We start from the raw sequence: 23,323 nt of genomic DNA, 5'->3' as shown, positions 1-23,323 counted from the left end.
GGCATATTCTGAACTAAGATAACTGAAGGAGAAATTAAGAATATTATTTTTCTCTGACGAGAACTTCCGAATTTGATACATATTTTTTTCCAAGTGTCATTTCTTCTTTTTTTTTAAGGTAACATACTGCACACTCAGAATACAATTCTTAAATCTGTCTCTTGTAAATACAAGAATGGGCAAAATTAAGGTACATTAGTTATAGAAAGAATGAAGGAAGGTAGTGCATTTAGGTCAGGTAAGGACTTAAAGGCCTTAGTTACTTGGTTGTGGCTTCAGAGATGGCAACGGTGTATTTCCCTCATGCTGACATTCACAAGTAAGCAGGCAGACAACGCAAAACTTTCTGAACATGTAAACGTAAGGAATGAGGACGAACAGTTTAATCTGTACATTACCAGTCAATTAATACAGTTGAACTCTGTCGGTAGTAAAATAATTTGATCACATTTCGTACAGCAGTTGAGTCTTCTGAACAGTCGGAGCATGTCCTGCTACATAAAGCAGTAAAGAAGCCCCTGCGGACTTTATTTTGCAGACAACACCCAGACTACATTCTAGCTCAAGACCAACTACTGCATTATGCATCTTGTGAAATGCCTCCCTAAAAATGCATTTATTTATTTCCAATTGGGAGGGGGGATTTCTAGCCTAAACACTAAAACCAGACATGTGCATGAGACTATTCCACAGCTGCCTGTGGTATAGTCTTATGACAGGAAATCTCACACTCTGAGCATCTTACGTCCACTGTTCAGTCGTATCAAATTGCGGTACATTTTTTCCTACAAAGTTACCAGAAACAGACACTGAGCTAGAGTCAGGAGAACAGGTTTCAGGTCCAGCCCTGCCTCTGCCCTTGTGAGACATGAGGAAAGTTCTCTGAGCTCTCGTGAAGGCCTCAAATCCCTCAACTATAAAACAAAGAGGGTGAACAAAATGAACTCTAAGGAGCATTCCCATAAAACAGGCTTCTACTAAATTTTTGAGAACTTAAATTGTTTAAAAACTGATAGCTATGAAATCTCAAGCCTGAAGCTCATCACCGCTAATGCTGATTATAGAAAGAGACTGAAGCCGAGGAATTAGCGACTCTGCACGGACGGGATAGAAATGCAAGGCTTGTTGGCATGCTTTCCCAGGTACCAGAGTGGGAAGGAGCTTTTACAATGACTGCGCCAGGCGGCACCTGCAGCACGTGCGGGGAAGACGTGCCCTTGTTCTTACTCTTGCACTCAAGCAAGAGGTTTTCTAGAAGATAACATACAGCGCAACACCACAGTATACGGGCTCTGACGAGTTCAAAACATACTTGAAATGAAAATGCAACCAAAGTACTTCAAAGCATCTCACTCCATTATAAAAGGTACACACAGACCTGGGGCCAACATACTTCACTGCACCATGTCAAGTCCCAGAGTCCAATTTCCCTTTCAAATATAAGTGCATCTTTCACAAAACCAACACCTATTTTCAAAATTCGCTTGTATTAGACTGTACTTAGTAGAAAAAGTGAATCTATTTTTTCTGGTTCCAAAATTTTCTATGCCAACACAGATTAACTAAATGAGACATAAGACTAAGTACAGGCAAGTACGCCAGACCGTCACGCATTTATAGTGCAAACGTATTTCACGTGGTTGACGTAGAGATCTGCAAAGGATAAGGTCATTTTTCACAAAGGAATTCCCAAGGTTTACTCAGTAATACCAAATTTCCATAATGGAAATTACTGTGCGTGTCAAACTGGATGGGAAAAAACCTACTTTTAACTATTATTATGAAATGTTACAAAATAAAAGGAATTCTTAGGCTGGTCAAAAAGCAGTGACTAGAATCAAGGGGAATCAGTCTTTCTTGAGAAGACACTAAAAGAACCTATTAAGAATAGGATAAATTAAACACAATAGAGCCACAGGGCAGACATGTAAACTGACTGAAATTACAGCACTTTTATACTTATGGTATTTTGCTTGTTTTATATTATCTTGAGGACAAATGGATTATGATCTTCCAAAATTCCAAAAAAGGCCTGAAATTTTATCAATTCCTTTCCTTAAAAGAATGAGGGCTTTGAACCACAAATACTCTAATATCCGCAAGGGTTTCCATGAGATAAATTATGCATTTTATAACGCAGATCACCACACAGCACACTCCCTGGCATCCCGTCTAATGACACGACAAACACAAGCTATCGAGCAAGAATCTGTTAACAGTTTTATTATTTTTGTGTTAAATACCATGGGACAGGGTTGGAAGGATGAAAAACTCAGTCAACAACTGCCTCACAAGGGATAAGAAAAATTCTGCCATGATATTAGCAAAGGTAAAGGAGAAAATTTACACTGTAAGAGGCACCATTTCCCCACAGAATACCTCTTGGCATTTCCTGAATGAGTGGGATTAGCAATCTAAATAAATCATATTTCAAGAGGTAACAGCAACAGATAAAATTTAAAGGGATTATTAAAATAACATTTACAAGACTCTGAACAATTCTTGAACTCTTATTAAAACCACAAAGAAAGAACAATTCTTTATTTATGAATTTCATAAAGGACTGAATGTGCAATGACACCTGCTAGGGATGGTCTGGTGACGTTCACGCTGTCCGGGAGCCCAACACTCTGCTCTTACTGTGTTTCTAACCGTGAGACTGTTACAGGCGAGGCCTATATGACGCTGTACACACAAAGAATGGTCACTGTGGGCCACACTACCAGTGAGATGGTAGGTAAACAAATCTTTTTCTGGTCAAGAGAAAAAAAAAGAAATAGCACTCTGCATGCTTCACTCTACAAGATGAATTTCCCTAGAAAGAATCCAATGAAAATGGCTGCAATTACAACAAGAAGTGAAGGAAGAGGACTGGTGACATTATCTCTGAAGGATGCAGCTGAGGTGGATCCAGGTTTATCCGAATGTGCTACCTTTCTGAGCCTTAAGCCTTCATCCTAGAAAAAAATATATGCACAAAAAGAGGTTTTAAAAACAAATATTCATACGACCAGTGAGCTATAAATATACAGACAAAAGGCAGGTCAGTATGCATGCGACTGGGGGTGAGAGCAGGGACGAGCTGCTACCCAGCCTAAGGAAACTTTCTAGGGTGATACAAACAGTCTAAAACCTGATTCCAGTGATGGCTGCACATTCCATAAACTTACTAAAAAAAAAAAAATCACTGAGTTGTACACTCGCAATGGGTGTCTTCATGGAATGTAAATTATACCTCAATAATGCTGATTTTAAAAACTAGAGCCAAGAAATATACTTCTAAAAAACTGAAAAATCAGCTACGGTTGTATTTACACGGAAGGAAAAATCCCACTAAAATTAATACAATTAAAGAAGAATCCTACGCACGCACTTTCCCCAAGGTGGCCGACAGCATCTTCATGCTGGACTCCATCAGCCAAAGACCACCAGAAACAAAGTTAGGTCATTAGTCTGACCTGCCGCAAGCAGGGCCCCACACAGCAGAGCGCAGGGAAGAGACAGGACTCTACAGGACTGGGGAGGGGGAGTGCAGGATGGAATTTAAACGCAGCGTTTCAATGTGCTCAAAGCAAAGCAGGAGGTCTTTGTGTAAAAGGGTCAGCACCAGAGTCTGGACTGTAGAGGAGAGACAGAATCGTTTCCTTGGAAACTACAAATACAACAGGGGTGGGATGCTGTAGGCAGAGCCCCGCACCTGAGGCTCTGCACCTGGACCAGAAAGGGAGGCCGCTTCTCTGCCATCACAGTGACTCCCATCCTCCAGACCAGGTGGCTGCTCCGTGCTGACTGACACAGCCTCACCCAGCGAAGTTTCTGACAGTCAGTCTGTGACTTTAGGGGACCAGGTTTCTCAGTAACAGGACAGCAGTCACTCTAAGCAGGAGGTTGTTATGACACTTTACCAGCTGCAGAATGACCTTGGGGAAAATACTGACACCGGTTTACCTAGGCAGCTGGCTTTACCTGGTCCATCATCCCAACCAGATGAATACGGGGCAGGCTTTCACCTCCTCAGCACAAGCTCCTGTTTACTTCTCACACTGATTCGTTCCTCTAGTGTGTGCACTAATAACACCCAGGGTAAGAGTGCACCTGACGTCATGCTGTTTTATTTGCATGACTGGATTTTCTGAGGGTTTGCGGGTTTGGGTCTTGTTCTTATTAGTCCCGTGTGGACAGAACAATGATGCTCAGTCCCGGCAAGAACTTTAAAAGCTACTCCAGGTGATTCTGCCTCCCGGGGTCTCGGGAGGGCCTGAACACGTGTGTTTAAGAGCTCACGGCAGATTCCGATGCACAGGCTGGATGAAGAAGGCCAGGGCTGCGGAACATAAAGGGCAGTGATGAGACCCCTCAAGGAAGTCAACCTGGCAACCAGCGATGATGGGCCTTGGTGTGAACTGTTAAAGGTCCAGAAGTTGACTCTGTAAACCAGTGGTCTTCAAGGTTCTTTTGTTTTCTCTTTTAAACAGCAGAACGCTTTTTCAAATAACATCTACAGAACGTTAGTCCATAAAGAGTCGGGACCGGGAATCAATCTTATCACCTATCTCCCCAGCCCAGCCTGACCCAGGCACTTCTCCCTCCCAGCCAGGCGACGGGCCGTGGCTCTCAGTACACTGAGGAGCACATCTTCCATCACATACAGGACTGAGGAAGTCATGGCACATAAAGGGAAAGTAACAAAAAACAGCACCCTTAAAACTCCACAGGGCGTGGGTGTGGGTGTACCATGAGACCACCTCTCCACTCTCCAGACAGGCGCTGGGGGCAGGGGCCTGTGCGGCGGGGCTGTGGAATAGGAAACAGCCAGAAAAGCCGTCTCAGCACATCAAGCCAAGACACAGTGCCTTTGATTCAGAGTGTAGTTTCCACAGGCTATGAAATAACCAGATGTAGATAACATCCCACAATTTAGCTTATTTACTTTAAGTACATTTTAGTATCAATACTATCTACTTTGACATGAAAAGCTTCAAACAAAGCCTCAAAAAGCAACTTAAAGGTCTTCAGGTCTTGAAATATTAGTAAACTCCACACTATCCCACAGCCCATTGCTCACTCACTCCAATGTGAATGAACGCTGTGCATATGTGCCGTGAACGCAGAGGCGGTGAACACAGCCCCTGCCTCCGAGACACCCCAGCCCGCTGGAGGGAGACGGACAAATGGGAGCCAGAAGAGGTAAGCGGTAGCCTGGAAACAGAGGAGGCAGCATTCCAAGACTGTTTCTCTTTTCTTTTCAGGGGAAGAGAGTCCCAGAAAAGGTCATACTGACAAGGTGATGAGAACCGAGCACCATGAGACGTGTGTGCGTGTGTGCATGCCACGTGGGCAGGGCAGGGCGCCGGGCCGCCCTCGGAGGGAAGTGCTCCTGCTGTAGCAGAGGAGGCTCCTCCAGGACCCCCAGCCCAGTGCTGACCGACACGACCTGGAGAGGCACTTCCAATGGGTGCCCTACATGGAGTTTTAAATTTTCTAACAGCACATTTAAAAAGGTACAAAAAATTGGCAAAATTTTAATGATATACTTTATTCAATCCAATATAACCAAAATATTATTTCAACATGTAACGATATGAAAAAGAGGTTTTTTTGGTTATTTTTGGCACTATGTCACTCACAGCACATCTTAATTCCAACTAAGCACATTTCAAGCGCCCTGGACAACGGGGTGCCAGTCTGGGGACAGCACTGCTGCAGCAGGTGACAGGACCAGGGCCCAGAATGCGAAGGCTGCACAAGCGAGAGAGGAAGCCAGCAAGGCCACGGCCAGACCCCAACACCCAAGCCAGCTGCTGGGAAGGGAGCACGGGACACAAGAAGCCACTGCCAAAGTGTAAGAAGAGGCTGGCGGGGAGCCAAGGCCAGGACAGAAGCAAACTGGGGAAAAGGAAAAAGAACTGAAAAAGGGTAAATGTAAAAGCTGACAGACAAAATGGCCCAACAACGTTCACCTCCCCGCTGCCTTCACTGCAATCAAGTTTCTTTCCCAGGAGCGAGCACTTACTCTCAGGTGTCGGTTTTCTTCCGATAGCTTCATCATCTCTCCCTGGAGCCTCTTGCACTCTTCCATGAGCTTCCTCGTCTCAGTATCATTGAGGGAAACACTGTGTGGCTTTGGCACGGGCCCGTCCTGCTTCGCAGCGTTCAGGGGAACGGCTTTGCTGGGTTCCATGTCGTTCTGCAGCACAAAGACAGCAGGCGGGGCGCGTTTTTCAACTGACTAACTCTCCTTACAGGTTTTTAAACAACTTAAACTCCAAACATCCATCTCCAAGAAATTATTTACATGCAAAGTTTTGACAGTTTTCAATTTCATTATTAAAAAGTTTTTTAAATACCCAATGCCCGGTCATCTGTGAACAACTGCACAGGACGACAGCAGTAAACACCAGCAGTCAGCGAGGTCAAAGCACGTGAACCACCCCTCCTCTGCGCCCGCCACCCTGTGCACTTACCTCCACCAGAGCACTGAGCACACAGCACAACACTGTACTTTTGGTGTTCTTTCCTACAACGCTTCAAAGCCTGGGTAAAGCAAGAGCCATTCCTCTTTGCATTTACCCCTAAATCCAGCACTGTGGCCAACAGTAGTTACTCAATAAGTATGCTGAGTGATGCCAACCAAAATCCAAACATGAAGTTCATTTTCAGTGCTCTGATTCTGCAATTCAAATGGGGTTCTGAAGGGAAGGGGGGATGCTATTGCAAACACACACACAATGAAATCAGGAGACTACCTAAGAAAAACACTTGAAAGAAAACCTAACTTCTATTCATGGGGAAAAATAACTGAAGGATATGAGCACCGAAGGGGAGATGATGAACACAAACATGTATCATGGGGAAAAAAAGAGGGGAGGGAGTCCACTTCACGACTTTAAACTCAAATATAAACGATCCCTTCAAATCATTAGTAACACTACCTGCTTTAACTCATGAAACTCAATATGGAACCACAGTGGTACTCAGGCACCTTTAAAATTATGAGCCCCCAAATCTTAACTCCTGCCAGCACTCACCCATTGGAACTAGTGGCAAAGGCATGGAGAGAAAGGCACAGGGCAGGGCCTAAGCATCCCTGAGCCTCAACTCAACACCCATCCACCGGAATCTCATCTCTGCCTTCACAAGCTCCCTAATAGGACTAGCACTATTCTTGTCTTTAATTAAAATTTTACTTGCTAAAAAAATTTTTCAAAAAGAAAGGTATAAACCGCTTTATTCAGATATAAACTTCTAACAAGAACGTTTCCAAAATCAACTTTATGGCATTTTCCACAGCACTCATCAGGAAGATTTAGTTATAGGTCACACACCTAACACAGCATCCCAGCTCCTGAATTTACTTTCAGTATAAACAGGGACAAAACTAGTATTTTGTATGAAGGGGCTGTGATTTGATCGCCATTGTCTAAATCCATGTAAAAATTAGTAGTACTGTACTGAGGTTCCAGTCATCATTCAGATTTTCCCACTTCTCTTCAGAAGCATCCCCACTGTGACGGGTTTTAGGAAGCCTGCTTCACCATCCGGCTCTGTGCTTCCTGTGCGAGCCTCTTGTTCTCCGCTCTGTCCTCCCCGTCCCAACCAATCTCATGGTACTGTTACAAACCCTGTTTCAGATGTTTCTGCTCTCCACCAATTTCTTTTCCTATTCTTTTCCTCAACAGTAATTAGAATTCATTTCAAAATGACTTCTCAAGTGTGCACTTTCCAACCTAGAACTAGTCCAGCTTCTGGGAACCAGAATGGCACGTGGCCTTCCTCTGTGAAGACGAACAGTCAACAACACGGCAACTCAGCAATCTTTAGGTTTGGGGGAAAATATCACACTCATACCAGAAAGTTGACTAAGAAATTACGAGGAGATACAAAAGGTCAAAAAGTGAAGGCAAAAAAAATTAGAATGAGGAATCATCAAACTCTTCACAATTGGCTTTTTATTTTTACACAAATTCTTGAAATTCCAGAAAATTGAGAATTACGAGAGGGAGAAAGGGAATTACCTCCCATTCTCTCATCAACCTAAAATAACTATTATTTATATATTACCTTCCAATATTCTCTTTCATATGCATATTTTATAAAATGAGCATACATGTAACTTTTTAATCTTTATTCATTTATATGTACGTCTTCTAATTATCATTTTAAATGACACGATGTCATTAAATATTCTATTCTGTGCCTTACCAAAATTACTTCAACATTTCACTCTTGTTAGACATTTGATGGGTAGCTTCCCACTCTGGGATTTTAATTAACATGTCAATCAATATCTTCTCATGGTGGCAGAATTAGATTTCTCTTTTTATTGAAAATTTTCCTTAATGTTGATATATTGCTTTTACAAGAAAAAGGAGAAGAAATGTCATAACCAATCTGTGGAGCATAAATGTTAAGACGAGAGTGCAAGTGATAACAGTGAAGCCTAAACCTTTGTCCAAAGTAAGCCAAGCAAGTCACACAACAGTCACACTGAGTAAACCCACTTACCCCATGTGCTCACGACCATTTAGGCCCCTACAAACCAGGCAACATACAGAGCAGAGGCAAAAAAATCTAATTTATTGATTGATTAATTAATTTAAGTAGAACCATGTATAAGCTACCTGGGCGGTGGTTAAAGGGGGTGGGGTGGGGGGAGAGTCACGGGTGTGGAGACAAGCTGCGGAGCCTGGTGGGAACACTAAGGCTGCTGAGACAGCTACAGGCTTCCCTTCAGGAGCGCCACGGTGAGGTCTGGCTCCAGAAAAACAGCGTGTTCCTTGAGAGCTGCTTCAGACTGGTCCCGAAAGAGGAGACTGGCTGTTCTGAGAACCATGGAACAAGCAAACTGGAGGAACTTGACACGCTCTGATTCTGAGGCAGCTGAGGAATGACACTGCACGCACATTATATCTAACACTGCAACTCAGAATAGACTCGACGGTCAGGCCATGTTATCAAGAGAAAACACGGTCTCTCGTACATTTTCCACTCTTTTATATTACTTAGCCTACCTGCAGTAATCTCCTATCTATAAGTTGAATTTACTTCTGCACTTTTTTTTAAACAACCTTTAGAATTTCAGTTCCAATATTCTAAATTATTCCTTTTGGGGGTAATTAGAAAAAGCGAGGACTTTGGGACTGTTCAGAAAAGGAAATATAAATACAAGGCAAATTCGGTTTTTGCATTGAAGCCTTGGGATGGACAAAGGAGCCAAAGAATGTAAACACGAGGCTACATTCTCGTGACTCCTGTTAAGAGTAAGGGATCAAGTGTATTACAGGGAGGTAAAAGGCAAGGCCAAGAGCTACAGCAGGAAACTGTCAGAAGGCCTGAGTAAGGCCTTAACTGGGAAGAGGTAGTATTTGAATAATAAAGTTACCGAAGATATATTTTCACTCTGAACAACCCACTTACTCTTCTTCTCTAGGATCATGATTCCCAGAAGTAAATAACTAAAATCACGAAATTTTAAAAGTATCAGACATTTAGACAAAGGATCAGGTTTTGTTTAAGCCTTAGTATACACATTCCCTGCCAAGCCAAATCAAAGTATCAGCAGCCTGTTCAAACTGTGGGGTTCCCGGAGCTCCCAAGAAGCAGGAAGTGAGAAAGGGAATCATATAGCACCCAGGACACCACCAGGAGGTCACTGTCATCTACTGATGCGCTGGCATTGCACTTGAGTGAATGTTAAGTGTACACACACATACACACACGGAGACATGAATAAATTCAAATATGACCTAAGATCTTTAGGGCTTTTGCCACAAATTCTCCTACCCTGGGGCACTGTAAATAACTAACAATGACAGTTAAAGAAGGGTTAGTATTATTTGTACTGGATAAGAAAACATAAAGCAGTAATCTCATTTATCTTTTTTTAAAATATATAAACACAAATACTTGCCTGGAGAGTGATATTCACCAGCTCCCACCTTTACTGCTACACCTGCTGGTCTGTTCACATTTTTTTTAGAGGATGCTCCCCAAATCTCAGTGACCGGGAAAATTATACTAATTTCATAATAATGTTCCCACTTACATTTGTCCTGCTCACTACTGAGATTTTATTAAGTGTGGTATTTGTTGTTTTAGAATAGTTTGTATGCCTGGTTTTTAAGTGACTGTGGTTCTACTGTAATTTTAAATGTATCTGACATTTTCAACTCTAATTCCTTCACAACACACAATAAACACCTCGTACGTGCTGGGTGACCACATCACCATAACCAGTGACACTGGCAGATTTGTCTATCTGTTAGCTCCCTGAAACAAACCTTCTGTTTCTCCTGTTTGAATACACTGAGTCCCCTGGGCTCATTCTTCGCGCTATAACTGGCAGGTGCTGCAACTGTGCTGTTGATGCTGCTCGGCGGAGCGACAGCCAGGGCCGGCCCCGGCGGAGCAATACCCTGAGGTGCAGGGGAAACACATTCTCAGATTCACACCAAGCTCTGACTTCTCCTGCGTGGGACTGGGAATGGCTAACACAGAAATCATTAGGTTCTAAAACAATCACCTTATTCTATAAAGATATAAGAAATAATACGCATAAGAAATAATAATAATAAATAATAGCTATGTTAAAGCAAAAAATACAACATTTCTCAACTTTTTCTATTAATTAGCTATAATCAACTTGCATTATGTTCACTAACTAAATGTAGAAACCTTATTAAACTTAAGCCAGCCTCACGTTGTCCTAGAATGAGTACCTTCTGTGTGGCTCTTAATTTTTGTTACTACTCAATACTTGTCAGTACCTGAAGAACAAGCACTTCATATTTTCTTACCTTTGCTAACACTCTAACTGAACAATGTTTAAGTTAAATGAATTTTTTCAAGGGTTCGAAAACTGCAATGATTTATAAACCTCTCCTGTATTCAACGACACCCCTCCCCAAACACACACACACACACACACACACACACACACACTCTTACCCCCCAGGATCAAGAAACAAAGACACACAGGACATTCTAGTATTCCATTAGTATCTCCACAGTTCTCTTCCTATCTTCTCTAATTCCTTTAATACACATAAAAATAATACTATACAAAAAGGTTGGAGCAGACTCTGAAATAATACTTACTGAGGGCTTCCCTGGTGGCGCAGTGGTTAAGAATCCGCCTGCCAATGCAGGGGCACGGGTGCGATCCCTGGCCCGGGAAGATCCCACATGCCACAGAGCAACTAAGCCCATGTGCCACAACTACTGAGCCTGCACTCTAGAGCCCACAAGCCACAACTACTGAGCCCGCATGCCACAACTACTGAAGCCCACACGCCTAGAGCCTGTGCTCTGCAACAAGAGAAGTCACGACAATGAGAAGCCCGTGCACCACAACAAAGAGTAGCCCCCGCTCGCCGCAACTAGAGAAAGCCCACGCACATCAACAAAGACCCAACACAACCAAAAATAAAAACAAACAAAAAAAATACTTACTGATATCCAGGTCATTGTACATAACTAAGACAACTCCATCTTACTTAATAATGCATTGTCCCCAATCTGTTCTTTGTCTCAACAGAAAATAATGTATATTTCATTACAAAAAGTCTTTATATATAGGACCCCTGAAATTCCCTATTCTTAAGTCCTTCAGGCTTCATTATGACAAGTATTTTTCCCTAGAAAATATGTCATTAACAGATAGATGTTAAATGGAGGGCATAAATAAAATGTAATAATTTTTCTAAATTTGGAAAATGTCAAGTAGAGTTGGTGGCCTAAAATAAACCAAAAAAAAATTTTCTTATTTCAACATAAAGAATTGAAGAGGTTATAAAACATCATAACAAGTTAATTAAAACCACACTCAATCCTAAAAAAAAAACACAACCACTAACTGGACATTAGATTTCATAATATAGAGTTGATAATAACTAAAAAGAGCTAATAATTCACAGAACTCCAGTTTGTAAAACGTAAAGTAGTCAACACTCCAGTATCATCTGCGTCCAGCTATCAACAACCCAGGGAATGTGCTGAGCAGTTCTCAGTAGTAGCCCTGAACATAACTCATTTGAAGACTGTGGGCCATTACCTTACTGAAATGCATCCAGTCAAAGTCCTGCTGTCCCCGAGGACTAGGGGGACCACACACCCTAGTGCCTAAGGGCAGTATTAGTTAATGCCTATTGTCCAGGAATAACTATTAATAGTACCTCTTTTTATTCTAAAATAAAAGGGTTCTTGGACTCCTAGGTCATTCTATGTATGATCCAAATCAGAGAGCTATTTTCCAAAAAGAAGCCCGTATTCTAATGATGGTTCCAAATAAATTAGGACTGTTTTATCACAAAAATGATCTCTTTAAACCATAAAAATAAAAACATGGACTCAACCACCATACTTCTAAAGCTGGCATCTTTCTTACCCTACAAGATGACTAAAAACTTCAATCATTTTCTGAGTTATATATTCAGTATCAAGGTCCTAAAAAACCTAAAGAAATCAACAAAATAATAATACAGCTGTTTCCAACTGTCTTTAGAAACAGTAAATGCCCAAGAACTACCTAAAAAGATCCAGATCCTCAAACAGGGAAAGGTATACTTACATAATGTATTTAACTGCCTACTTCTTTGGAGGGCTCGGGGAGGTGGGTGAGGAGCTGCGGGCAGAGGTGAGAGTGGGATGAGGTACCTAACATAAGAAACACTGAATCAACAGCACGTTTTGCTACCTGCTACCTACACCAACTCTGAGAAGAAAGTATCAATAACCATGATAGCTATTGTGCTATCTAACTGCTTTGGATGCTAACCAAATTTTTCTAAGTTGATTACTAAAGATCATAAATTCTGATGAGCAACTCTTTGGAGTAAATGTGTAACTGAACATGGGCTTCTCCACTGCTCTGAACACTAAGGCTGAACACAAAGTACATGTGCCATCTGGAGAGAGCTGTGTATTAAAGTTGTCACCAGCAACTTAGTTAAAAACTAAACTGGGGGATTCCCTGGTGGCGCAGTGGTTGAGAGTCCGCCTGCCAATGCAGGGGACACAGGTTCGTGCCCCGGTCCGGGAAGATCCCACATGCCGCGGAGCGGCTGGGCCCGTGAGCCATGGCCGCTGAGCCTGCGTGTCCGGAGCCTGTGCTCCGCAACAGGAGGGGCCCCAACAGTGAGAGGCCCACGTACCGCAAAAAAAAAAAAAAAAAACTAAACTGAGGTTTGCTTAAATTAACGAACTTTTTAAAACATATTGACAAACAAACTAAAATAAATAAGGGGTCAAACCGTGTCACTATAGGAATTTACTAACAGCAATCATGACTATATAAACTAAAAAATATATTTTGTACTCTACTTCTAAAAATACAGGCTACCAACAGTTCTCATATTTCTGTGAATCTTGCACATTTAGAAATGTGTTTTCCTTGAATAAGGGCGTTTCATCTTTAATCAATTTGTGTAGTCAGGATTCAGCTTCATATGGCATCTTACCAATTTGTCTGTAGTAAACTGACAAACTTTATCTAGGTAAAACACTACTCAATGATGCCCTAATTTCCTAACAGACAAAGTTCATACTAAACTGAAGACAGACATACAGAAAAAGGATATTAAGTAATTTTGTAACTGTATCTATGGATACTAGAAAGAAACCAGTATGTTAGAGATACTATGGTCTTTAAGCAGTTTCATCAACTTCATCTGTAGACAATACTAAACCAGAAATGGCAAGATACCATTAGGGTCTTACCAACAGGGTTTTATTACCACATGAATAAAGTATTAGAAAAGAGATGTTCTGTGTGTGTGTGTGTGTGTGTGTGTGTGTGTGTGTGTGTGTGTGTGTGCGTGTATAAAAGGTTTCATCTTTAATCATTCTAACAAATACACAAAAACTTTATATATTTTACACTATTATAAACACTCCAGATTTGGTTACTCTGAGGTTTCACATTTTCTGTAAAGGATGCGATGCAACAGTAAGCTTATGACTTGACAGGAAGTCACTAATCAACAATTCGGACAGCACTAGGTCTGTACCAGGCTGCGCCCACTTCAGTGATCCCTCAGTAATGGGGATTTCTCGTAGAACCTGCAGGTTAGCAGCTCCACAAGAATGAGTTTACACAGGAACGGCGTTTCCAAAAGTGTATTTTACAGAACATCTGGCATTCCGTGGGAAGTTAATTGCATTATATGAAACAAAAAAGAAATACTAGGTTAATCAGATTTTCTTTATTCAGAGCCTTTAATGTGCAAATATGCAGTGTGCTTATTTATAGCGTTTTTCCAAACTCATCTGACCACAGAGCCCTTCCAAACCAACACATTCTGGCAAACACCGCCTCATAAAAACACAGCTGTATTTCAGCCCTTCTTTTTAACATGCACATTAATCAATTAAGGCCACCTCTAGTATAGATACAAATATTTTTGCACATTTGAATTATATAAATCTGATATACTGATATACTGAAATATTAAAAGTCTCATTTTATGTGCCAAACTTGAAATGTGAATTCCAAACACTTAAAAATGTCCATCAAGAAGCATAACAGCAAAGCTAAGAAGCCATATGAGTTGCCATATTCCAACAGCACTGCAGCTGGTGCACAAGAGGACCTGCCCATTCTTCTCAGTTAGTGTTGGATTTTACACAATTTGAATTATCCAAGAGCTTCAAGAACATAACCCAACCATTAAACACAATCACAACACCTCAAAAAATAAAAGGATGCATAAATAATAAAGATAAAAGAGCATCATCTTATGTGATTTATGTGATACTGACTAATTTCACCATTAGAATTTTACCATTAAAAGTGCCTTCAACTGACAATCAGGCCTCCACTAGAATCTTGGCCAAAAGAATGGTTTGATAGGAATTCTCACAAAACTAAAAATCACTGTCTTACTCCCAGTGCCCAGGCTTGTGGTCTCGAAATACCATCTCCCACTGAAAGGACCCAGGGCTTGAAGAAATGTCTAATCCCAGGCCTGAGCCTGGAAGTATCTTGCCATATTAGACATGAAGGAAATTACCAAAGACTACTAAGGTGAAAGGACTCAGGAGCGGCTACTAGCCAATCTGATCACCAATACGATAACTGCAAGGGGCTGAAACAGTAGGAAGTTTAAGTCCGTGAGTCCATAACAACACGGCAAAGAGGGAAGGAAAGGAAGGAGGACGGAAAGCTGACTGTACATCATCAGAGGGACACTGTAACCAACTCATTTTTTGAAAGCCTATAACTTAAGAGAAAGCTTTAGAACTCCACCATTGAATGAATCAGCGGGTATCAGATGAGCTCCAGTTACTCTCTAACTAATACAATGAAGCAGTAATGACAAAGTCACCATTACACAACCTTGAATGAATCAATGGACTTAAACTGTATTTACTCACTTCCAACTGTGCTGACATTTGGGGCTGGAGAATCTTTGTTGTGGGGACAGTCCTATGCATTGTAGGAAGTTGAGCAGCATCCCTGGCCTCTACCCACTAGACGTCTGTAGACCCCTCCACGTTAGCTGTGACAACCAAAAATGTCTCCACACATTGACAACTGTCCCATGGGGGGCAAACCACCCCTGGCTGGGACCACTCATCTACACACTGCACACCAACAGCTGCTAACTTCAAAACAAAAAAAATCAGACATTAGGTACCTCCCTGAGAGAATAGATAACCACCTACAAAGTAGTCTTGCCTCTCCCTCACCAGCAAAAATAAGCCTCAATTTAATCAAGTCTCTAGATCCAATGACAGGAAATACCAAAGACAGCAGAGAAGTTAAAAGATACCTGAAGGATGCAATCAGCAAAATCTAGTCTGTGGGAAAGTCTACAGGACAAACTTGGTTTCTTTAGTAAATAATTTACAAGAGAAAAACAGAGGGACTCTATAGATTAAGAGACTTAAGAAACATATCATCCAATAGCAGTATGTGGACTTTATTTTGATTTCAAATCAAACAAACTGCAAAAAAAACAAATGTTTAGGGCTTCCCTGGTGGCACAGTGGTTGAGAGTCCGGCTGCCGATGCAGGGGACACGGGTTCGTGCCCCGGTCCGGGAAGATCCCACATGCCGCGAAGTGGCTAGGCCTGTGAGCCATGGCCGCTGAGCCTGCGTATCTGGAGCCTGTGCTCCGCAACAGGAGAGGCCACAACAACGAGAGGCCCGCGTACCGCAAAAAAAAAAAACAAAAAAACAAATGTTTAAATGACACTTGTGAGGCAAATGTGAATGCTGCCTGAATAGTCTGATATTAATGATATATTAAGCTTTCAAAGACTAATGATAGTATTGTCATTGCTCTTTTCTTCCTTTCCTTAAAGTCCTTATCTTTGAGCGATATATACTGAAACAGTTACAGATGAAATTAATTATGTCTGAGATGTGCCTTAAAACAGTATGTGAGCGCTTCCCTGGTGGTGCAGTGGTTGAGAGTCCGCCTGCCGATGCAGGGGACACGAGTTCATGCCCCGGTCCGGGAAGATCCCACATGCCGCGGAGCGGCTGGGCCCGTGAGCCATGGCCGCTGAGCCTGTGCGTCTGGAGCCTGTGCTCCGCAATGGGAGAGGCCACAACAGTGAGAGGCCCACGTACCGCAAAAAAAAAAAAAAAAAAAAAGAGATGAATGGATAAAGAAGTTGTGGTATATACATACAGACTGGAATATACAGATACAATGGAATATTATTTCAGCCATTAAAAAAAGGAAATCCTGCCATTTGTGACAACATGGACGAAACTCTAAGGGCATTATGCTAAGTGAAATAAGTCAAAGAAAGACAAATACTGTATGAGCTCACTTATGCATGGAATCTTAAAACAAAACAACAACAAAGCCCCAAACTTGTAGAAAGAGATCAGGTTTGTGGTTACCAGAAGCGGGGAACGGGGAGGAAGGACTGGATGAAGGGTGCCAGAAGGTACAAAATTGAAGATAAACAAGAACTGGGGATGTAATGTACCACATGCTGACTCTAGCTAACACCACTGTTTGGTATACTGACAGCTGTTAAGTGAGCAGATCCTAAGAGCTCCCATCAGAGGGGGAAAAACTTTTTTTTTTGGTAGCTATATGAGATGGTGGATGTTAACTACACTTACTGTAGTAATCATTCCACAATATATGTAACACTAGTGTTTATGCTGACACCTTAAACTTATACAGTGCTGTATGTCAACTATAGCTCAATAAAACTAGAAATAAAATAAGTCAAACGAGGTGAATGTGCTCTTTTCTTGGTTCCAATAATAAGAGTTATGCAAGCTATTAGCGTCCTGGCAGCCTAGCAAAAGAGAAAGTAAACTCCAAATGGGAAGCATCAACATGCCATCAAAATCTCACTTTCCAGTAACAACATATGTATTCACATTTTTTTGTATTTGGCAAATATTTCAAAATCCCTTTAATAAGGCATTAAAAACACAATAAATGATTTGGTCAACACCTAATTACCATTCAGGCACTTCTTCATTTCAGCTTATCCTAAGAGTAACATAACAATTGACCCCATGTATTTAATCTGCAAGTTTACTTTTTAATAGGGCAAATGGCCTCCAGAGCAAAGAAAAAAGTCATGTAAAATTATAATCTGATTATGCCAAACAATTCTATTTATCCATATTATTTTATATGTTAAAGCACACACACAAAAACCTACTTACCCTTCAAGCCCCTCCTACAAACCACAGAAAAAAATTCAAATTTGCGTTTCAGAAAAGGAATAAAGTGACCACAACCCATTCTATAAGACTACTTTTTAGGGCTTCCCTGGTGGCGCAGTGGTTGAGAGCCTGCCTGCCGATGCAGAGGACATGGGTTCATGCCCCGGTCTGGGAAGATCCCACATGCCGCGGAGCGGCTGGGCCTGTGAGCCATGGCCACTGAGCCTGCGCGTCCGGAGCCTGTGCTCCGCAACGGGAGAGGCCACAACAGTGAGAGGCCCACGTACCACAAAAAAAAAAAAAAAAAGGCTACTTTTTAAACTTCATGCACATATACTTCAGTCCCTCAAATTGTATTTGCCTGACACTAATCAAAAAGCAACATAAAAATTATTTACTAAGGAATAAAATCAGATGTATTTTGATCAATAGTGAACAAAATACCTGGGAATAGCCAAATTTGGAATAAACTGTCCATGTAAATTAAATCTTATCCCCAGATTGCAGGTATATAGTTGCCAAAAAGTGGTTTGTGTCTGTAATTTAATTATATTTATGTACACACGTGTCATTCTAACAAAGAACTTGAAGTGGTTTAAGTAGCAAAATTTTGGTAGAATTCGGTGGTTCTCCTCCATCATCCGGCTTGTGTCTAAAAGTATTTTTCTTCTTGAACAAAATGTTATGAAATGAAAAGAGCATATACACATTAAGTTTTTAAAAACCGTAAACACTGAGTCTGATAAAGTGGAACAGCCATATCACACAATCACAAAGGCCAAAACCAGAAGCAGAATTCAATCTCAAAGTAACTGAGAGCTTAACAGCTTCCAATTTTCTTATATTTTCCTACTTACCAATTTATCATTTTCATTGGGCATTTCAAATACACATCTCAATTTAGAATCCATCAATTCATCGGGTTTTGCCTCTTTCCACTAAAAGCAAACAAAACCAAACAATGAGACAGAGGAGATACGATGGGGACAAATAGGTTTTGCCTCAAGGGACAACTGAAGGGTTAGTGTAGCTGCCTTGTGTGTGTGTGTGTGTGTGCGCGCGTGTGTGTGTGTGTGCGCGCGTGTGTGCGCGCGCGCGCGCAGGGGGTTCCCCAGGTCAGCCAAGACTACAGCTGCCTGTACACACTGCGTTATTCTCACCCACCACAGGTACCGGCAATGCCACAGAACTTCCTATAGAACCCTACGAAGAGCTACTATCACAATCCATTAAAATCACACTAACATCCCTAGAGATTACAGGACTTCACTCTTAATAGTAGCACTTCAAAACTGTCTCTAAGGCATACTATTTCAAAATTCCTTCATTCTTGAAATGAGTCAGGGTTATCTGTAGTGAACAGATTTACAGATTTTGTTAATTTTAAAAACCAGGTTTCTCAATGGAGAACTAAACAAAACCCACAGTTTAAACGACATTTCCCCAGACAACTTCTGTTCAACTTCTCTACTCACCACGGCTTCCATATCTGAAATGTTTGGTGGAGCAAAGATGGTCTGTACCATAAACTTGTGTTTACTCTTCTCATTGGGGTCATAGTCAAAAGGCTGCAGCATTACTAAAGAAGAAGAAAGGACACATGACAGTGACTTCTGCATTTGTTTGCTTCTTTGCATTCCTAGTACTCACTCACTAATTTGCAAATTTAAAGAAAACCAGGAAAGGTGCAAGAAACCACACACTGGATTATTTACAGTAAGGATCCAGAATCAACTTTATGGTTTCCAATTATTTTTAAACTGTCTACCTTTCTGATTTGCTAAGTCTTTAACAACCCATAAAATAAACAAATGTCTATTAAAAAAAAATAAATATCAATCTATGATTGCCCTCTCTAAACTTAAGTTTGGAAATTTTTCAAAACTTTACCAACGTTAACTATTAAAATGCCTATAAACTCAAAATCTAGTAAATTGTCTATTAAAACCACTTATAATATAAACTTAGGTTTCACATTAGTATTTAGTGATAACAGCTCTTAAAATTAGACAACTGAAATATTTATAGAAGAAATTCTAAGTAACTTAAAAACTCACTACCATATATTAGTGTTCTGATATAACTAATTTTTCTAAAAGATTTTAAATACATACCTATTCAAGAAGAGTTTATTAATTTGTTTAAATGAGTCTAGGACAACAAAGTGTACAAGGAAACCATACAGCCTCATGATTTCTAAACTTTTTCCAGCTTCCTAATAATTACATTCAAATTTTTTTCTGAAGTATTTATGATTTTCAGTGGCCTACAAGAGGGTTTTTAGACGTTCTATATGGTTTTAAATTATGTAATATAAATCTAATAAGAGAATATAAAGAATGAATCAGCAATTGTACACAATATGTATACAATATTGTGGAGATTACTTCCCTGCTAATATTTAAATTATTTCTAAGATAGGCAGATGTCAACATTTTCAAAAAGACAGATGAAATGAAGCAAATGTAAGAAATATCAATTATATAAGAACATCTTCTTTATAAGGTATGTCTGAGAAGTCCATTAACTCCCATCATGGTTAAAAAAAAATTTTTAAGGGCCAAATATACAGCTGTAGAAAATGCACAGGATAAACGCCCAGAACCCAGATAAAGCACAGTATATCTCCAGGAACACCCTTCACTGAACAACCACCCTACGCTATTCACTAGAAACTGGATAAAAAGAAAACTTCAAACATGGTTGTGACTTTATGACAGTCATACTTCTAAGGCTACAGACCATGTAACAAGAGAAAGACAATCTTAGCACAGATTAAAGGAGTAAATCCATAAAGGTGCATGCTAAAGGGAGAGAGAGGGAGAAAAGGAGAGAGTATGTAGACAGAGTCAATCAGGGAAGGCTGCTGGAGGAAGCGTGGCTGGAGTGCCTGCTCACCCGGAAAGGCACTGCACTGAAAACTGGAGTGCCAGTTCTCAGTGGAGGAGAGGGATCAAGGGCATGCATGGAAACAGTAACAGGTGTGTAAGGAGTTTTTAGTAAGTCAGGTGCTCAATACAAGGGGCTTATGTGAGAGAAAGGGCTTTGAGAAGTATACAGGTTCTTAAGAAACATTAATACAGTAAAACTTCAGAAAGCTAGAATCCTAAAGAAAAAGTCCTTCTGAATAGTTCCATGGATTCCTAGGGATACAGCTGTTTGCACCAAAATCTATTTTTAACCATGTGGATAGAAATAATTTTATCTTCTTCCAATTGAGCTAAAAAGGCTTGTGGACTTAGAGAGCAACTTCCAGAACACTCGTGCTCACTGCCCACTCTTCTTATTTGCCCACCCATCTTCCCCATGAACTGACAGTTCGGTCAGACAAACATGAAAGCAGGCCTGCCAGGCCACCACACAAGACTCACTAAAAGCATCTTCTCTAGGCCCTCCTAGATCTGAGTTTGGGAATACAGTTACTGAGGGAGGATTAAGTGCCCCAAGAACTCTGACGTCTGTCCTTGACTGCCTCTGCAGTCAGGTTCCACTGATGAACATCTCAGTGAGCCTGCCCCGGGCGCTCACTCTTTGTATAATTTTCTGTTTTTAATCTGCTGTGGGCTTGAAAACTAGAAAACTGATACAGAATTATTTTAATATTTTAGGAATACCTATCAGGATTACACAGGCATGTTTTGTTTTGTTTAACATACACATGTCTAGGTTGTGTCCCCAGAGATTCTAATCTGGAAAGGTCCGCGTGTGTTCCTGCTCTCTGTGCAATTATGGCAGACCTTCACAGAGGTGAGAACTACTGCTAGAAAATAAGAGTAAATGGTCTCTGTGTGAGGCCTGAGAAGTTCTCCCATAAGTAAACTACATCCTCCTACTTGCTTCCTATCACTCTGCTATGTTAGATGCTATCATGAAAGGATATCGTCAGGGAAGTCTGAGGGCATTAACTCTGGCACCAGCACAGACTCCACGGCAGGAGTAAGCAATCCACACATGGAAGGAACCAAGCACACTCCCTGGACTACAAGCAAACACAAAAGGGGGTGACAAAACTGAAGTTTTCAAGTGCAGGACACTGTTGCCATTAACAATAAAAGGCAGAAAGACGTATCTAAGTTTACAACTATTGGCAAAAAAGAGGCACTGTACATTTTTAAGCAAAAGATTTAGGACAACACCTCCATAGCTGCATGCAATACGTAACAACAGCTAGAGATCTGAATGAATGAAAATGAGCAATCACAAAAATGATACAAAATTTCAAAGACAAAATAATAAGGGCAGAGAATGTGGTAGTAAGCTGTAGAAATAAAGAATAGATGTAACATTTTTTGAACGACAGTAACTGCTTACAAACTGACCACATACACCCTCACCCCAAGATAAGACATTTCCTGCAGCAGTATGCATATAGTAAAAGAACAGCATAAATTCAGGACATGGTTTGCTACCTGAAACAGTCACAGTCAACCCTGGGTCAATAATTCCACTGTTGGGCCTCACACAGTACCGACGAGGTGCTGTAGTCTTCACTTTGAAACACACCTTTCTATCCGATGGATTTCGCAACTTAAGATTTGTAGTGACTACATCTGTGAAGGGGCCTGTAAGGTTTAAAAACCAAAAACAGGAAAAAAAAATTTTAATTGGATTCACACACACACACACACACACACACAAGCAGAATTCAAAACTGGATGCACATAACCTCAATTTTATATAGAGTATGTACTGAAAGTCTGTGTACCTAAATATACCTCCAGGTATACACACACAAACGAGTTTTATTTTCTTCTTCATTCCTTACCAGACTTTATAAAATCACTACATGAACATGTATTGTTTCTATCAAATAAAATATATTTTTAAAGTTTCAATTTATGAAATAAGCCCAAAATTGTATTCCTAGAGTATGCTCTTACCACATGACTGAAAAGATCGGGATTTCCAGTGGTCTGCAAACCAATGCCAATCTTCAGATTCACCTGACAGAGCCGACCACAAAACCTCTCCATCAGAAGCCAGCGAACCCAATGACAGGGTGCTCTTGCTTCACCTCAACTAAGTTTGATCCCTTCACTCGTTCATTCTTTCACTCACATATCTGTCAAGTGTTTATTAAGAGCACTGTGTCAAATGCTCTACATACAAAGTTTTTTTTAAGCTTTGATTCTACACCCAAACATAAAACTGCAAAACAAAGAACCCAAAAGGTGATGCAGTCCTGCCTGAATTAAATAAGTCCTAAACCATTTTTTGTTTAAAAAAGGGGGGAGTGAGGTGTGGAGAAACAGTACCGCCACTTTTGTTCTTGGCGGAAGAAAAGCCTAAAGATATTTTATACAGGTTTAGACAGTAAACTGAATACCTGTTAATTTGGAGACTGAAGATAAATATGTCTCAATGGAAGCAGCAACCACACACTTCTAACTAACCCAAAAGCAATTTTCAGTGGTTTCTAAAACAATTAATTTTAAGTTATACTTTAAAAAAAAAAAAAAAGCTAGAAGGCTGAAATCAAAGACAACTATTATAAAGGCTATCTTTCCTTTATTAAATAAACCAGAAAAAGTATGTCTTTTAAAACTTTAAAATATTTCTAGTTTAGAGTCCAGACTGAGAAGATTCCCCAACTCTGCCAGATAAAGTTTCCCATTTTGCTGAATACTGGAAAATTATCTTAGACAAAGGCTTGAAGGGGAACAACAGACAGACAATGA

At 40.7% G+C, this 23,323-nt stretch overlaps 1 protein-coding gene across 2 annotated transcripts in view; it reads right to left on the bottom strand.

The window, feature by feature from the left end:
• Nucleotides 1-1,917: 1,917 nt before the first annotated feature.
• The window catches only part of VAPA (VAMP associated protein A), a 39,059-nt gene continuing 17,653 nt past the window's right edge, over nucleotides 1,918-23,323 (bottom strand). The window contains exons 2-7 of one of the 2 annotated variants that reach the window (XM_029226731.1): nucleotides 22,055-22,207; nucleotides 19,121-19,224; nucleotides 18,503-18,583; nucleotides 10,281-10,415; nucleotides 6,014-6,187; nucleotides 1,918-2,957 (exon numbers count right to left, since the gene is read on the bottom strand). In XM_029226731.1, the coding sequence (XP_029082564.1) occupies nucleotides 2,799-2,957; nucleotides 6,014-6,187; nucleotides 10,281-10,415; nucleotides 18,503-18,583; nucleotides 19,121-19,224; nucleotides 22,055-22,207 (806 nt within the window). In that variant the 3' untranslated portion in view covers nucleotides 1,918-2,798. The remainder of the gene's footprint in view (nucleotides 2,958-6,013; nucleotides 6,188-10,280; nucleotides 10,416-18,502; nucleotides 18,584-19,120; nucleotides 19,225-22,054; nucleotides 22,208-23,323) is intronic. The other variant, XM_029226724.1, reaches the window with a different exon arrangement.

This window comes from Monodon monoceros, unplaced genomic scaffold (assembly GCF_005190385.1).
Source record: "Monodon monoceros isolate NGI ecotype Baffin Bay Population unplaced genomic scaffold, NGI_Narwhal_1 Super_Scaffold_1, whole genome shotgun sequence".
Taxonomy (NCBI): domain Eukaryota; kingdom Metazoa; phylum Chordata; class Mammalia; order Artiodactyla; family Monodontidae; genus Monodon; species Monodon monoceros.
The sequence above is the reverse complement of the archived record's forward strand: the minus strand, read 5'-3'. Positions and strand labels throughout refer to the sequence as shown.